We start from the raw sequence: 19,659 nt of genomic DNA, 5'->3' as shown, positions 1-19,659 counted from the left end.
AAGTAACTTATGTCCTTCACGTGCCCAACGCGCGCAGGATTAATAGAGAATATAATATTATTTTCTTTAGATGCAAATTTCATAGAATTATTATGTATAAAAATAAATGTTTTTAAAATTAGTACAACAAATGTATTTCTAAATGTTAAATTATATTATTAAATTCACTTAAAATCATTAACTTTCAAGTTCAGATTTATTACTAGATACTACATAAAATAAAAAGAATATGTTTGATGAACTTTCCAGGATATTACACGGATATAAATTCTTATTTTGTTCGGTTCGTGTTTATAATATCTAAACTATGATTTAAAGTATTACCGTAACAACGGGGTCCTGCGACTAAAAATGTTTGGGATTCGTAACGTTCAGCTAAGATTCACAGAGCAAACAGTTGCGAAATTTCTTCAAGATCGACAAAAAAGATCGAAAACATTTGTTCAATTGTATATACGTGAATACATATTGTATTCTTGTATAGTATATACCTATTGTATATTAAAGGAGGGTACACGCGCGATTAACAGTACGAATAAATCAGCAAGTAAGTTATTAAATAAAAACCGCACGAGCTTATTGGACAACCGAATATGTATTTAACGATGAAATAAAAGTACACGTGAGATCGATATTATATTTATATTTATAAAATTATTCATCATTAGAAAGCACATATGATCTATCTATATGACGTAATTCACTACGCACACACGCGTACAAGCGTGCCTACGAGCGCACGCACGCACAAAGAGAAAAACACGCGGAGCCGCACGCACACCGTCGAATCATTCATATACTTTCATCCGCTCATGCAGGCGTAAGCACACACATACACACACGCGCGGGCATACATACACATGTACGTACGCGCACACACGCGCGCGATCTTCAGACGAGAGGAAAGAAACAGTGAGATGAAAAGAGGAGAAAAGAGATAGGTGAATGGAGAAAGAGAAACAAAGATTAAAAGAGAAAAGATATTAAAAGGGCTAGAGGGTCAGAGAAGGTAGGGAAGCGTGAGCGCGCGCTCATGTGCGCGTGTGCACGTACACGTATATCCGTGTGTGAACGGCGACGCGCGACACAACAAACGAGTATACGTGTCCTATGTATGCACGTGTACATATTCAGAGTACCTCACGAATGTGTTTTACAGGTTTTATCGTTATTTTTTTTTCTTTACGCAACTTTGTAACTGCTCGAATTGGAAGAAAGTGCGACAGAGATTTCATTAACCAGGCCAGTTTCATCACAGTGTAATTAAAAAATCGCATCGTGTCACTCGCGAGAAAAATATCGTGTGATTATATACGGTTACTTTTCTTCCCCTTTTCCATATTAATTTACAATTTTCTGCTCTCCCATTATTCGCCGATTGTACACTTCCAGCATTCTCCAGTACTTTCCCGCGACTCGCATCGAACATGAAATTCCGCTCTAAAAGAAATATTTCTATCCTTAAGAAACATTAACTTCACTCGTTAAACAATACTAATTACTACGACGCTCGTAAGATTGTCCAAACTTAGCAAAGAAAACAAAAAAGTAAAAAATAAAAAGAAAAAATAACAAGTTCGTCGTTTACTTATCTAACGAAAAGGATCACCGACCGAAACGATCTCGCTTGCGATTTGGTCGCCATCGATCTATCGGAACATTCTGATGCCTCGACGATAATCACTTAGAAAGAGAAAGGAAACAAAAATAGAACAATAATAACGAGGGCGGAGATGGATAGTGGGCTACAGAAAAATAAAAAAAAAAACACCGGGGAGGATAGGGACAATAATAAAATATCGTTGTTAACGACAATTTTCAGTAGAGAAAAAGAAGGCAGCCACGCAATGGATAATGTCGTAAAAGAACTAACGATAGGGGGACGTTTTCCATGTAAAAAGGGCAAAGCTTGACACGTTTTGTCGCGGACTTCAGCCGCAACGGAACTGATGAATTCACGTTCCGTTCGGTTACATTTTTCCCTCCTCTCTTTTATCTACCTCGTGGCAATTTCTTCCAACTTCCTCCGTCGTCTTTTTACTTTTATTCACGTATTTTTTTCTTTACTCTCTCATTTAATAAGTGGTAAACATCCTGGAAAAATAAGACACTTGCGTGAGATTTCTTTCATATGCATGTATATATACATATATACACACCATTTCTTTTGTATCGCGCGGCGTGTGTATATACATATAACCTGATTAGACATATTTCTTTCTTCCTCTATTATCATTTTTGCTTTCGCGACTTACTTTTTCTTTCGTAATTCTGTTTTGTTCACGATTCGATCAACATAACAACAGATGTCATTTAGAAGTAATTTCATATTATTTTCTCTTTTTTTTATCTTTTCTTTCTTTAATGTGCATCTCTAAGACCCAAAAGGAGAATTACCGAGCTATGCAAAATAGAAGATTGATCTCCATCTTATTTTTTTATCATTTCTTTATCCTCACACGTATACATATATAAATATACGCAAATTTATAGACCGATTATATACAAATAATCGGGCGAATTATTCATATATAACGCGCTATATAAATTCCTATACATATATATACATATACATTTATACAATATATATATATATGTATATAAAGGTACTCTTACTATTGAATAGAAATATGCATATTCCAAGTGTTCAATAATATCAATATCGATATAATAATAATAATTATTATTATAATAATAAAATAATAATATTAATAATAATAATCCTTAATATTATAATAATATAGTAATTGCAACAAGAATATTGGTAATAGTGATAATGATGATGTCAATAATAATAATAAAATAAAATAATAATAATATTAATAATATTAATAATAATAATAATAATAATAATAATAATAGTAATAGTTATAATCATATTAACAACAACAAGTATTCTTTGTCACATTTTGGTTGCAGATTCTTACAATCACAAATATATTATTCATAAATGTAATAGTCAAAAAGGATGTTAAATTAAGAGAATACGTGGATAGTGATACTCTATTTTGTTTTCATCATCTTTCCTCTCGTTAATCGTCCCTCTTGTGTACAATAATTAAACCTATAAATAGTTCTATGTTCAACAGCCAGTGGTATAGTAAAGTATACCTTTGAGGTACCTACGTAGTTTCTTTCTTTCAGTGATACCAAATACAACACTGACGGACCACGTGATCACGCTCCGGCCAACGGGAACTGAGCCTCGCGGTCGTCAGTCCATATCGTGTCGGTATTACATTTATATATATACATATATCTATATATGTATTTATTTATTTATGTTTATATATATATAGATATAAATATAGATATAAATATAGACATAGATGTATATATATATTTTTATATTTATATTTATATTTATATATTTATATACTCGAATATCGTTCGAAGCTGGGATATCCCGACAAAGGCTTTCTTTCTTCTATATATATACACACATATAATATTATCACTCATATGTATATATATAAAAAACAAGACAGAGCGTGGCGCTATCCGGCCGCATGCTCCCGCGCAATCACCGCTTTCCTTCTCTTATCCCATTTCTCTTCGAATCGTAGCTTCATACTAACGCGATGTCCATTCCGCGATTCGTTATCCATCTTTCTCTCTTTCACCTTCTCGTTTGCAATCGTTGTACGATTCAGACTGACAACATTGAAAGAGGCTCGGTCATCCGAGACGACACCGCGACTTTTGACACGACTCGCGACGATACACGGGCTACTCGCGAGCGATAGTCTCGACATAGCCAAACGGGAAACGGAAACTTTTGGTCCTTCGAATTCGAGTTCGATAAAAGTCGGTGGTCCTACGTTTCGTCGCAAACGCGAGTACTCCCCACCATGGTTTCCACCATTTACCTATCACCGTACAGAAAAGGTTCGAGAGTGCGGGGGGGCGCAGCGGCCTGCAGCTTTCTCGCATTGTATTTGGTGATACGTATCTGAATACTGACTTCGTGTGTTGTAGCGTTACATATAATACAATAGTATCCATTACGTATAAGGTGTAACATGGGTGTAACTGTATTGTGTGACTATGTGTCCGCGTATGCGTGTGTGATATTCCCTCTTCTTTTTTCCTCTCTTCCCTCTTCTTCTTCTCGTTTCATCTTCCCGGTTGTTCCACGCAGCGCGGCGTTCCACCCGGCTTTCTTCTTCGTTCCCCGTTTACGTTTATGTTCAAACATATATTACATAGATCCCGTTACCGTGCAAGGTATTATTGGCCTGCAGTCACTCGGACAACAGCTTCTGTAACAGCGATGACTGGTTCACCTTTGGATCACCTCGTGCCACTTCCTCCGTAGAAGTCTGAAAAAATTCGAGCCGTTAGATTCTGACCAGTTCGTGTAACTCGATCGAAGTCGACCACCTTCCCCGTCCGAGAGATGTCGATCGATTTCAGAATGTAGAGTAGAGAGGACAGAAATTATCAGCGACGGTGTATCAAGATTTTGCCAATCTTCTGCCTGATTATCTGATCGAACGTTATCCGTTAGTTACTTGTACGAAAAATGAAAGAATTGTCATCGTGAAAATGTATTCTGTCTTGTTTCACCATTTCGTTCCACCGGGTGATACGTCTATTCGCACAAGAAATCAGTTGAAAATATACAGAGCGTCCCAAAATTATTGTACAAGCGAGAAATGAGGGTTTCAAGTAACTTTTTCCTTACCGAAAATGCAATTCGCGGCTTCGTTTACGAGTTATTAACGAAAAACAGTGACCAATGAGAGGCGAGATCTGCTGGCGCGAGCGGAACTGAGCTTCGATCGCTTCGCGCCAGCTGATCTCGCCTCTCATTGGTCTAAACGAAACCGCGAATTGCATTTTAAAAAGAAGTTACTTCAAACCCTCATTTCTCGCTTGTACAATAATTTTGGGACAGCCTGTACACGTTCGAGGATCTCGATGCTTAATTAATTATTTACTTCAAATGGGAAAATCGAATAGTTCAATAAACTCCACAATGAAGAAACTAAATTTGGATTTGTTGTATTTACGTATTCGAATTTCTGATTTATCCAGTGCATCGTTTGTGAATTCGTGTAAACGTCGTCTACGTCCAATGTACTGTTAAAATTCAAAAAAAATTTCCGTCAAATTGTATTTACCAAAATATAAAAAGATCCACTGTTAAATTAGAAATCTGTTCCTTCGAGCAATCCGTGTAGCAGAAATTGATCGGTTGCTGAGAAACCGCATTAAAAAAATCGAAAATTATATTTAGCATAGTTATTGTGCAGAGCAAAGGACACAAACAAAACAAACAAAATGAACGAAATCTGTCTTATTGCTTCGCCTCGAATAATTATATTAGCGTGCCACAGTGAATAATTTAGTGGATCATTTGGTGTTAACGAAGTTATTTCTTATTTTTCTAATGCGTATACGCGCGAAAATGGAGTATCTCGAAATAATATACACACAGTATGCTCACGATTGATGGGAACGATTTAATTTTGCAATGCTATAATGCAATTTTGCAATGCTAATTACAAACGATGCACGACGCAAAGTAAAGAATTACTATTAAATAATGTTTCGATGATACGAATGTCTCAAATTCTTTAATCTTCGTATTTGTATCGTATCTATTATATATAATATAATATATATAATATAATATATATAATATATATTATATATAATATATATAATCGTATATTATTATTGGAACCGACGAGTTATTTCTCTTGATCGCGTGTGATCTAACAAACGCGTCACAATGAAAACTTCGTAAATAGATTTATTTCATAAAAATATCAATCGTATGAACAACTTTATTTCAAATATAAGATTTCATCGACATTGTCGTTCCGTACAGTATTATACATTTTCAAACGTATGACAAAAACTGATATTGTTTTTCATATGCCAAATGTTTGGACACTCGTCGTTGTATATAAATATATTTTAGGAAAAGTATCGTGTTGATTTGTGAATACGCCACTCTATACTCATTGGAAAAATAAAGAAAAACAAAAGAAGATAGAAAAAGATTATCAACGAGTTCTCGACCGTATTTACCGACATCATTCTGACAAAGATGCATCTAGGTACGTAGGAAAACGCATAGTTAACACTCCAACAGAAAATCATACTGAAGCCATATCTTCTCTATACATACATCTACTATTCTAATACATCCCATAGACCGCTAATCTAGCGATGTTTAAGAAGAATACATAGGGAAGGAAAGAGAAATTTGCTTTAATATCTTAAATGGGCAATAACCACATGACAAGCAACGAACGCATAAAAGAACAGCACTTTCCATTTCTTTATGTTTTTTCTTTTTATTTATTAAAGCAGTTATTTTGCAGAACGCCAAGAAGCAATGTTGAGATCACAAAATTTTACATTAAAATTTCAATCACACGATACAGTCTCTTTATAAGCTCGTTTCGACGATTTGAAATTTTATTATTATTTCCACCATCTAGACGATGGAATAATAGGCATAATAACAACCATACTGCGGATTTGTTATGCAAAATAAAAACTGTCTGCATTACTTGCAAGATACAGCAGCTACGCACACACATTCACTTGTCTTATTTATCATTTTAATGAGTTGATAGGAATATAACAGTGTTTGTAAATTCTTTAAATGGCTTTCTGTTTTGCACTTAGATTATTGTGTATTTCCAATTAAAATAACTGAATAATATGATAAAAGTGTTGTGTAAAAATAATACAAATTAAAAGAAACAATAGTAATCAGAAAAACTAGCAACTTGTGATCCCCGTAGTCAGTTACGAGTTATCTTTTTTCGATTAGTTTATGAAAATACATTGACATGGTGTTCAAAAACAAATATATAATTAGAATGAGAAATTAAAATTAGATTGAAAAATGAAACAGTTGGAAAACATATTTCATAGAAATATAACATAATTTACGTGGTTAAAACTTCTGACGTATTTTTTTTACAACGTTCACAGATACAGAAAAATTGAAGAACACGATAAATAAATACTTATTTATTTAATGCTTTGCGCTACACACTGTTATGTACTTGAATAAACAAAGAAATATCTGTTGCAATAAACGTAAAACATAATGAAATCGAAATGCAAAAACGTTATCTTACGAAAGTGTACACGAAAGTAGTTACAGTTTCATCGGATAAAGGTGGAATTGCAAATTACCTAATAAAATAAAGTGAATAATGATGCTGTTGAAAAAATACTATTTAAATCAAATTTCCATTGAAAGTATCAATATTTTTAAGCAATACATTCCTAACGAATTGTTAACCAATTTTGACTAGATTATTTATCCTGCGATCAAATTTACGTTCACCTTTAAAAAAAAGAAATTGTGAGAGATCATGTTATTGCCCATAGAAACTGTTCGAAGTTATCAAAATGATGTTTAGACTAACGAAATGCCTTGTTCAAGACACTTCATGTTCGTCATCGAAAGATTCAGAGCGCAGATCTGGCTTCATGCAACGACGGCAATCAGCTCCGAAAAGAAACTGCAGGAGTAGCGCGTCAAGATGTTTATTGGCTCACTGTGAAAAAGCATTACAATACTACAAATGTTACACGATGCAACAAGATGGCAGGTTTGATTCCTAATATTTACTCAGAATGAGCTGAAGCGTGTGGCACCACCACCCTACAGCTAAAAAAGAGAAACACTATGCCTATACACCGGTCAGATCTCAAATCGACCTCGAAACAAATAGATTTTAACACTCTATGTCCTCTAACCGGTATTTTATAGTACCGTTTTCTTTAAAACGCTCCTATAGTTACAAAATTTTTAGAACCTGACTGGAGACTTACAATCAGTATTACTTCAACGTTTTCTGGAAAGCTATGAAATTATATCTACACTTAGAGATTCCATATTTGTGTACAAAAAGTTCTACTGTATGCACACGGTGTCTGTCCTTTTTCCTTTTTTTTTCGATGATCCAAAATCCTTTCTTTTTTAAAGATATTTTGTATTTTCGTAGAATACGAATTTTCATTACTCATGCCCTGGTAACTACGATATATTCCTATTTGAAAACATACGTAAACGAAAATCGCAATTAAGAAATAACGGTAACGCGATAGCAACATTAAAGAATTAATATTTTTACTTTTGAAGAAGGGAGTATATCCCCATTTTTTATTGTAATAATTCTGTTGGATATAACTCTCCCATACATTAGAAATATATTTCAGTAACATTAACGTTTCAGTTCATTAAAGTTTTGGCACATCTTGATTTTGAATTGGACTAAAGTTATATCTAACAGAATACAAATGAAATATCGTTGGAAATATCTGATAATGTTAAATAAAAACAACGTTTGTTTTCGTGAATTGAAACATGTAGGAAGTTTTTACATTTACAGAAAACAAAATAAGACCGTCGTCTCTTATTTATTAAAATTCTCTAAGCTATTTAGGAAATTAAAAGATTAATAGAAACACAAAGGACATTAAAAGCTTTCTAGAAGACATTTGCTTCAGTTATCAATGAATTAGTTCTGCGCGCGAACAAGAGCAAGAAATGCGATGTTACTTGCAGTTATCACAGTCGAAAAGAATAACAATTTATTCTGTGTGTGCACATGATAGCGCGATGTGCAGCGTAAAAAATAATAGAATATATTAACACATTCGATTATATTACACGTTTTGAAGAGACTGAAATCGAATTTGTTTATTCGATGAAAGTGATATTAGTAATATCCAATAATGCCTAAAAGGAAGTAAATGATGCGTGTTTAACTTTGCAACATGTCACTGAGTGTAAAACTTGGATAAAATATTCACAGGAACTGTGAAATGAACTTCAAAGAAATATAATGTTTTATAAAGGTTTATATCAAGGTTGTATTTTTAATTTGGACAAATAAATATTATAATAAAATATATACGGATGATATTCGGTCGTTTGTAATATACGCGACTGCTTCAAATTTAATAGAACACAAACAAACCATTTATTTGATTTTATAGTTTCTGCTATAAATTAAAGAAATTTCTACTTAATTTTAGGTTTAGTAAATTAGTGCATACAAAATCTGCTATACATTCGCACAGATATATCAAGAATTCAATTATGTATTTAATGTAAAATATAGGAATATAGAAACAATTGTTGCGTTCAATTTATATTACCATACCAAATATCTGAGATATCGGAAAAGCAAACGACTCGCACTTTTGGTTAACTGATACAATCGAAAGTAGTTATATAGAATTGATATCCATAGAGGCGCACCGATAAGAAAGAACATAACTACCAATCTCCTACTAGCGTTGCATGACCCTTACCCATACCTGATCTACGACAACTAAACACTCCCAATGAAAGGATGAAAACCGTAGAAAAACGTGAACCACCGAACAAACCCGATTTTATATATCCTTTGTACGCATCAACGAGTTGCACGAAGCTATTCGATACGCGAAAATGTGTACAAAGTCAAGACTACGCGGAAAAGTATACATATTTGCTGAATCGGAACAAGATTACTCGGAATTCGAAGATGTATATTTGCACATATGAATATATTATATAGAATATATATATAATATACACAGTGTCCCAGGACACCCGTTGCACGCAGAAAGGAGCGACCAAGACGCAACCAACATTTTCGCTGAGGAAAAGGTTACTTTAAATCGCCTCAAGAATCGCCCCCTTCCTAGTGTAATGAAAGTTCTGAAACACCTCGTATAATATGTAATTTACCATATATAATATAATATGTATATATATAATGTATATATAAAATATAACTGAGCGTACGTATAAATAAACAATATAAATAACGTCCAAGTGGTACATGCAAAAAGAGCGCTAAAATATCCCCTACAAGTTTTACGCTCAGTGCGTAGAGAAAAAAAAAATCATTAACATTTCGTGCACAATAAGTTTTGAAGCCAAGCGAAGAAGGGTAGACATAGCATACAAAATCAAAATAAAAAAAAAAAGAAAAATATAAGATAAATATATATGTATGTAGATATGTATACATATATATGTATATGTATATTTATATACATATATATGTATACGTAAAAGTAATTGTCGGAAGGGTCTTACCCTGGAGGACGAGGGGGCACTTCCGGCACTCCCAATGGCCCAGCTCTTTGCAGGGCCATCGCTAACCACAGCCTCACCTAGTTAGGACATTGTAACAGTAGTCGTTACCACCAGTCTTTATTATAAATAATGCCTTTTCTTACAGGAAGCACAGATGTTCGTGTCGTAAAAGAAAAGCTCATATTTCTCCTGTACATTAGCGAAACGCACAGAGCTATGTTTCTCTCCTGTTCGATTTCTCGCACGAAGTACCAATGATACCGTCTATTTCTATGCATATATCTAGAATCCGTCTGCGGGCTACGTTCGAACGTGAAAAATGTGATCAATCAATCTCGCCTTGTGATCGAATTCAGTAATTCTGTCCCTATAATCACGCTTTGTCGACCTCTTTACAATCGCTTCATCCTCCCCACTACGTTGGGTATCTTGTCTGAAATAAAATATTCAAATATCTCCTTCGTTTCAAATTGTATCAACAACGGCCATGCCATTTTCTTTCAGACTTCTCGATCTTCAATGCAAATTACAGAAAATTAGGAGACACACAGTAATGGGACTTACTTCTGCACACTTTTCTTACCCCCTAAGTTGGCGAGCACATTCCTACCATTTTACTGCGCTTTCAATCGGCAGTGGATCCTGTCTCAGTAGTGAATCGTCAGCTAATCAGAGCAAAGAAAATTTCTATTTCGACCCTTGCTGAAGGAATCAAGCTGCGGTCTAGAGGTGTGCAGGAGTAGGTTCCATTGCTGTATTAAGATAATTATTTACAAAAGGATGAATACATAAGTTATGTATTCCGATTTCGATGAAATCCACTCTGATTTTGATGAAATATGACATTTTCGACTACTCTTACCTGTATAAAAAAAAAGTCGTTCAGCTTTAGCGAAATTTTTTAAACAAATAATGACCTATGCTTATAACTAGAGTACAGATTTTATGCATTCACTTTAAAATTGACTAGGTGAAGTAGCAAACGATGAAGACACTAGAGGAATCTAGGTTTTACTTTTGTTTCTTACAACTGATTCACTCTTCGACTACTGAAGCACGGCCACCTGTGCCAGAGTCATTTCTGACCAACACTGATATTCTACTAATGCATATTTGCGGTCCTACCCACTATTGCTCGCTGTGACTCCGATAGTGTAGACGGATGTTTAAAAATGTATAGTTTACGAGAAAGGTTTTTAAGATGCACCGTAAATTACGAATATAGGTTACATCAACGCAAGGTCCTGTTTTTTCGCGAGTATCTCAGAAACTAATGCAAAGCGACATTTTTTGTAAAGGGTAAAAGTTGTTCAAAATGACAAATTCTACAACGTATACAAATTTTATCAAAATCAGAGAGAGTGTCCCTTTGTAAAGAATTATCGGTAATAATCCTAAAACTCCTAAGGGGAGTTTAACCCTTTGCAGTCGAAGCTATTTTAATTCGAAATAAAAAAAAAATGTTCTCTGATTTACAGTATTTCCATTTTATATGATTTAGTACGATTTATTCACATGGAATTGAGCCTATTGGCAAGTACAATGCTTGTAATTTTAACAGTTTTTAAAAATATAAACGAATCTAATATTGTTACAATTATTTAGAAAAACAATATAGCAATCTTTGAGCCTCAGAGTCGTCGCTCAAGTGAGAAGGGTTAATAATGATAATTTAAAGCGAGTTTCTATGCCCAGAGAGCAAAGAGAATTTTTAGCTTAGAAATTAAGAGAGTTGCTTGAGAATTAAGGAACTCCGAAAAGAATTGAACGTGTTTCAATTGGTTAAAATCCTAATACCTACTCATCTCAACTTTGAATCCATCGATAAAAAATGTATAATGTATTAAACCCCAATCAGAATTTATAAAACAGATTGAAGATATATAGATGAAGATTAATTTTCAATGAAGTTTATCACTAAAAGATTACATACTTATGAATGAAAGAGATTCTTTCGGGACTGATTATGTTATGGAATAAAAATGATGCATATTTCAAATTAGCATGGAGAAAAAATAATATTACAAAATGTTCATTTCATTCTATTTCGTGTTTCTATTAATAGCATTGCAAAAGTGTTATTTTCAAAAATTCCATGCTACAGAAAAGTATTGTTAACACATGTCTAATGAACTGAAAGTAAACGTCTTCCTTTCAGTTTGAAGGAAACAAAAGTAATTTTCCGATGTTTTCAAATTTCCGAAATGCCTATGGGATCCATTCGAATTGCCAAAAACAACATAATATGTCTGACATATTTTGACAAACACCTGTGAACGTGAGTCATTAACACTAAATCCACCACTTCTAATCAAATGACTGGAATAAAGATTTTGTTTACAACTATTGAGAATACAAAGACGTATTCGTCGGAAATGGTACAACCCTTATTCGAGTTTATATTATAATAAAAACTGTGCAAAATCTAGATAAATTCGATGCTATAATTTTTATAAGACAACACATATCAGTCACTTTTATTGATAGGTTTATTGTTAAATGAGATATTCCTCCATGCTAACTTCCGTATAAATAAAATATTGATGCTAGCTATATCCATTGTTTACTCAATAAACTTTACTAAATGATCAGTATTTATTGAATCATCTTTTAAAGTCAATAATGAACGATCACGTTCATGTCAATAAATTGTTGAATACTCATATGTACACTGCGGATCGTTATGTAAATCATCAGTTGCAAAAGACAGGAGTAACTTAGACATTTTATTCTTTGTTTAATAATTTTAATAAGTCGCAAGTAGTATATTAACATTATGAAATGCTGTTAATCCGCAGTCTACTCATGAGAGAGAAAATCGTGAATAAACAAGTTATGTTGAGTAACATGTGCCACAATTTTTTCTTGACTATTGCATACAAAAATTAGGAAAATATGTGTGTAGTTGTCCAATTTTATTGCACCTAACTTTGTAGTTGAATATTCACTAGGTACTTAAATTTAATAATAAAATTCGTTCTTTAAAATAGAGAATATTTTTTTCAATACTGCAAAAATTTTGAACATATAAAATCCTTTTTTGTCGCAGCAATTGAAGGAAACATTTGAATGATCTATTTTAGTCGAGATACCTTCAATATGAAATTAATTATTTCTAATAAAATTTTTTGTGGAAGAAGACAAAACATCAATAATTTGATGCAATGCACACATAATTAGTGTCATTGCTCTCTATAATTATGTCTCAAGCAGTGTGACTATAGAGAGAGAATATTATATTACACGATAGTCAAAATAAAAGAATGAATAATAGTAGCATCGTATAGAATTTTCATATCATTGACTCGTATATGCAAAAAGGTACTCACCTAAGAGACTTCACTATCGTATTTTTATGAATATAAAAGAAATATCGATAAAAGTTTGAAAATTCTATAGATGATTAATAATAGTCATCAAACGTAGTATGCTTTATATAGGCGTAATTGACTACTAACAATATTTCTGACATTAAAACCATTCCGATAGAATTCATTCATTGTTCAATTTTGTACACTTGACTGTCTATTGTTCACAGATAAAATGTAAATGAGAAACTTTGATAATTTCATATTGTTACAAGCAGAAGGATAATTTATGTATTCTTGCAGTGAGTTGTATATGATATACATAAGCATAATATTGAGTGTTCGTTTTAAAGTTGAGTATGAGGTAACAAACTTCAAGTTTCTATAATGAAATTTCAGAATAATTTTACAGGAAGAAAATTTTCTACTCCATCAAATTGTGTGACGAATATCTTTCTTATGATTTGTAAAAACAAGTCCAGTAAGCAATACTTGAAGTTTGTTACACAATATAATTTCATGCTAAAAGAAGTTTGAATTTTGCGTAACTTTTGCGGAATCCCTGTAATACTTTTTCACAGTTCCCAGGATTTCATGTATGTGTGCAATATGCAGAACTTCAGTTATTATCGTTCGCAAATAACGGACAAAAAAACTTCATCTAACAATACAACGAAATAAAATATGAAATCGTGTTAGCATTAAGAAGCGAATGAAGATGGTCGACAAGTACAAAATTGTATCCAAAGATTATCTGAAAAATATGCCAATTAAGTAGTTTAAGGAACACCATTTGATGATAAAAATTGAATAGAGCAAAATAAACAGTTTCCAATTGTATTATGATATGTACTTTCAAATTATAATATGTACATTCCAATTTTATTATGATACGTGTTCTTTCAAAGAGCAAAAGTAAGTGAGAATTGTAGAATATACATTTTCGTTGCCGATTTAGTTATTGAGACAACGATCTTAAGGACTTAATTTCAAATACAGTGAATAAATAAAAGTTTAACAAGAATGAAAATATAAATGAAAACAAATGTTATTGTTTTATCACTTTAGAGATTTTCAATAAAACTGTTGTTCAATATCATTTACTATATCATCTGTTCTACATCTAATATCTTTACTATATCGTCTCAAATAAGGGATTATAAATAGTCAATAGGTTTTACGAGAACATAGTACATGTATATATGTATACATTTGATACATTTCCAAGATCATTTATCTCTAAAAACAACTCTCGCATGAAAAATATGTATTCTGCAATAGCAGCTTACTGTTTTGCGAGGAGATGAACCATGTGTTTTCATCATGGTTCTCAATCTCCCTTGAATAGAAACACTGTAGTGGCTCCCATAATGCACAGCTCTTGTAATTTTTGTAATATGTACTCCCCGCACTTCTAAAAACATCTCAAAATCATGCTCTCAAACTGTCGAGTTGCTAAGAAAAATAGGGAAATAAGATACCCAAACATGGAAGTGTAAATTTATAGTTTTCTTGTAAAACATTCATGAAAATGAGATCATGTGAAACTTAATCTACTAGATATTATTTCGACTCAACTTTGTTCAAAGAACCTCGTTGACAAGCTTCAAATATTTTGATGTCTTTTACATTCCTGTTAGCGATATAGAATGTTTTCAAAAAATTGTAAGTACTCTAATGTCTCAGAATGGACTTAAGACTGAAACAAAAAGAATACTATGTATGCTCTATTTCTATTAGCTGGATTCTCAGTGCCATGAACACTCTTCAAAGTATATGTATATTGCAGCATAGTTATTTACAGTGCAATTCAATGCATAAATGTTACCATGCGGAAAACATTGAAGAATATTTGACAAGAATCCAGTGTCAAGCATGGAGATTTCCGAGCTACAAACACTATAGGAGTCATTATTATAGTTTCCTCATCTCTATATCTCTAAATCTTCGAACTGCCTAATCTGTCACATTGTGTATAAACAAAAGAAGCCTGTGGGGAACCGTTTATTCCAATGGACGTACCTGGAGAACCCATTTCGAAGTTGAGACCAAGTGCATCAAGATCATCCTGAGAAACTTGGCCAGGTAGGTTGTTCTGTAGGTTGTTCGGTACCCTCTGCTGTTGCTGTTGTTGCGTCCGTGCACCAACGATCGCTCTCAATTCTTGCCTGACGAACTCTGAGGTGCTGCTTGCGTTTCCTGTGACAAAACAAGACGTGCTTCATTACTCTACCATCCACCGATCACGCGGCCACGATGATCATCGCGTACGCGATCAGATCAACGATAAATATCAGATTGCTCGTTGTTATCTGCGGATCGTATCTTAATGTGCAAGCCGTAACGTAAAGTTAGTCAAAGGTACAGGATGAATGTTTTATTACAAAATGCGGTATTTACAATATTGCATTAACATAGTTCGTAACACAACGTATCTCGTGACAAAACGGTACCGATGCTTGGCCCATCCGGGGATCTCTATGATATTCAAGCACGATCAGATTCTTGGCCAGGAGAATGAGAGATAGACAAAGAGGTGAAACGAATAAAAAAAAAAGAAGAACAACAAATAAAATGCTAGTGTAAGACGAAGCCTGAAATCATTCGCTGGAAACACAATGTAAGCTTGTGCTACGTGCATCGACTTGAGAGACACTTTCTGATATATCCATACTACTGAACAATACTTCTCTACTCGAGAGCACACACTCTTCCCTGGTAATAAAGTACCAGCAGGATTCTAAGTAGAATATCCAAATACAGATTGCAATTTTATTCAAGAGACGTGTACTCTCTCTGGTGGATCACTATTGCTTTCGTATGTAGATTCTTCTTGAGTTATATCTTAGTTACATATGTTATATCTGAGATCTATGTGACATCTTGCAACTGCAGATGTTCGTGGAATTAAGTATTTTAGCAGGTAACTTTAAAAATATAATTCTTTTCTTCCATTAGATATTTACTGTACATATACTATGCATAATATGCATATATTAATTCTTATTATTTGCATTAGACATTTTACTGTATGAAACATTATAAAATGAGCAACTCCTCAGAATGTGAATTTATTTCGTCACATTGTACTCAAACTGTAGGAGTGCAAACGATATGAATAAATATCGTTTTATAACGTGGAACTTTATGCAACAAGAGATCAAAATTCAGTTTCTACTGTAAGTCATCGAATAGATAAGAAAAATAAGCTTGATGAGAATAACAAAAATATAGGGGAAGAATGTACAATCTGTAGGATTTTGCTCTCATGTGGATACGTAGTAGCAAAATTACATAAAAAAACCGGGAGTTCAGAGAAACATCGAATTGCGTTTTGGCGATGCTTAATAATATTGTATTTTACTGACAATGATTAGTCACAAAAGCTCGATGAACTGTACATGAAAGTTCGCCGTTGTTAGTAACCCTTTGCTTTCTCCTTGTTTGACGACAAGATGGTTTTGAAAATCGTGGATTCACAAGAAATTAGCTTAATCGTATTTATGCGATTACAAATATTCACGTGGAAATTGGAGAATGATTAATGTGACTCTATGTTTTACGTATTGTTTAATATTCCACATATAACCAATCTTGGTATTATCATCGATAAAATTGTAGTACAACTAAAAAATAAGTAATTTCTTAAATGTAAGTTTTTTAATAGAATATTTTAAGAACGGATTCTATACAATGCTTTTAAGTCTGTCAATATAATTAATTTCTTATTGATCTCACTATATTCAAATTATTAGTTTAAATAATAATCCAAAATATTAAAAAATGTAAAGGAAAATACTAATTTTGTAAAATGATGAAAACAGGTCAATTTACAATTTATTGTTATAGCGTGAAAATATTTGATCAGATTCAAGCTACATTTTCTTTAAACGAATACTAAGATCTTGCATCTAAAAATTGTATAACATTTGTCAATGTAAGCTTTAAATTCCGCATTGATATGTATAACATTCTTTATGGCCAAAAACATTGTCTTATTTAATACCCGCAAATTATTATTATTATAAAAATTCAATGGGTACTGAATACAAGTGAATATTTCCGTCGATCATGCTCCAATCACAAAATATCCCTGATTTTCTCGCAAACATAAAAAAATATAGTTCGTAAGGTTGGAGAACAATGACAGGGAATTAATAGTGGGATACAACATAAAAAACACAAAGAAATTATGTGAGACAACAAGCATAACGTAATTAAACATAGACTGAAAATAAATGCGAGGAGACGATGGGATATTACCGAATTGTACAAGTCGATGTAAATTGTATTTTACATTTCCTAAACAGTTCATGATATAATAATCGAAAATCTATATTCTTTTAAATAATATCTCCATTAAATAGTAAAATATGATGTTACTTACAAATGAATTAAAATAAATATTTACTTTCGACTTTCGGTTATACTTTATTCACCGGTAAATCGACGAATAGAGTTATTGATAGTAAGTGAATTAAAGAAATGCATACAGAGTGGCTCACCTAACTCTGTCACTCACAATTATTTTTTTATTTGTGTAGATATAAAAATGCCTCAGGAAGAAGTAATTTGGAGGTCACATGTTCGTGAATTATAATTACCTTTCCATTCTGCAATTTTTATATCTATACAAATAATAAAGTAAGTAAAGGTGACAAAATTATCTTAAATGTCTCTATTATTTTTAACAGTAGGAGAAAGTCACAGAGAAAAATTTAATATGCTTTGGACTATTTAAAAAGAGAGCAATAACTGTTTATACATCTATTTAGAATATAAAATTGTTTGCTGATCATAATGTTAGTTTCTTTTTTTCTAACGTTTCTTTATATTGTATGTCATCAACGATAAGAGAGATATTTAATATACTCACGTTAGGCAAGGCACTCTATTTATATGTTGTATATACGACTGTATATGATTGTACGACTATTTAAGTTCTACGGATGACATTGTGATTAAACGATAACGATCGTGTAATGCAGTTATTTCTTGACACTGTTAAATATACTGCCACTGCTAAATCATGATTAATTACATCAATACAAAAAATTCAGTCTTACGATATCGAGGCAGCAATACGTATTATTAGTTTCAACACAGGCTTCACATATGGTGCAAGTGATAGTGACGCTAATTTATGTGTTCCGGAAGTGCCGGAGATAGTCACTAAACGGTGCGTACATGTTCCGAACCGGAAATGGGCAAATTACTGATACGTGCAATTCTTGCCAATTGTTTCTCCTTCCGTGTATTGTTATCTTTAATTGTAATGTTTATTATCTAATTAATCGTCAGATAAAGGAAACAATTATGTTTCACTCATACCGATTTATTGGAAAATCATAACTAGAGCGTGGATTTTATGCGTTTATAACAAAAATGAATAGACTAAACATAAAACACTGACACTATATTAAACACATTTAATAATCTGATTATATTATTTATAACTCATTAAAATGACTCAAAACGGAAATAAATGTTTATGCAGTTCGTGACTCTTCCAAAGGATGCACAACATTTTTACTCTGCATAAAAATCCGCAGTCTATTCATAACCAATATGATATTAAATATTTATCTAATTGAAAGAAACATAGAAAATCAACACCTTTACCTAACATAATGAATGATTAAATTGTTATGCGTGCCATATGTTTTGTTACCAGACTAGATGGTCTCTATACAAGTAACTTTATAAACCAGTAATCGCACAAAGATCTCTATTTTATAGTTTATTATAAATTAGTTAATTAAACTAATGTGAATAAAAAAGATCTTCAATCAGGTAATAAGAAAATACTTTAAGAGTCATTATTTCAATACAGGATTAAAATTGTTGATAAAACCGCAATTACAGCAATTTATTTCCCCTAATTGTTACAAAGAATATTTAACACAGTTTCCACATACTGTAAATTATATTGTACTTATCAAATATTTAATATATATTAATAAGATCATCTGTACAGGCCGAATATAATTTCTAAATGATTCTTAAACCATTACATATGCAAAACTTTAATTTGCTTCAACTAATAATTAGCCCAATTTAAAGAACGTAGAAAATTGCTTAATATTTTTTGTCTGAAATACGACAATTATCCTTTGTGAAAATATTTAGAATATTAATGTCAGATAAAGATGAAATGAAGCACCTTTCAATAGTGGTTCTACGAAGTTCTCCAAACGCAAATGATTAATACCAGTGTATTGTAATTCTAATGTGTGTACAATGTGATTACAAGATAGCAAACTTTTGTGTGATGGT

At 32.5% G+C, this 19,659-nt stretch overlaps 1 protein-coding gene across 12 annotated transcripts in view; it reads right to left on the bottom strand.

Annotated features, from left to right (window-relative positions):
* Nucleotides 1–628: 628 nt before the first annotated feature.
* LOC117223279 (uncharacterized) overlaps nt 629–19,659 on the bottom strand; it is a 414,979-nt gene continuing 395,948 nt past the window's right edge. For 11 of the 12 annotated variants that reach the window (XM_076522321.1, XM_076522323.1, XM_076522317.1 and 8 more), the window contains 3 exons: nt 15,406–15,582; nt 10,076–10,152; nt 629–4,322 (listed from right to left, as the gene is read on the bottom strand). In XM_076522321.1, coding sequence (XP_076378436.1) covers nt 4,245–4,322; nt 10,076–10,152; nt 15,406–15,582 — 332 coding nt within the window. In that variant the 3' untranslated portion in view covers nt 629–4,244. The remainder of the gene's footprint in view (nt 4,323–10,075; nt 10,153–15,405; nt 15,583–19,659) is intronic. The other variant, XM_076522320.1, reaches the window with a different exon arrangement.

Source organism: Megalopta genalis, chromosome 5 (genome assembly GCF_051020955.1).
Source record: "Megalopta genalis isolate 19385.01 chromosome 5, iyMegGena1_principal, whole genome shotgun sequence".
NCBI lineage: Eukaryota > Metazoa > Arthropoda > Insecta > Hymenoptera > Halictidae > Megalopta > Megalopta genalis.
Note: the sequence above shows the minus strand (reverse complement) of the source record. Positions and strands in the feature narration are given on the sequence as shown.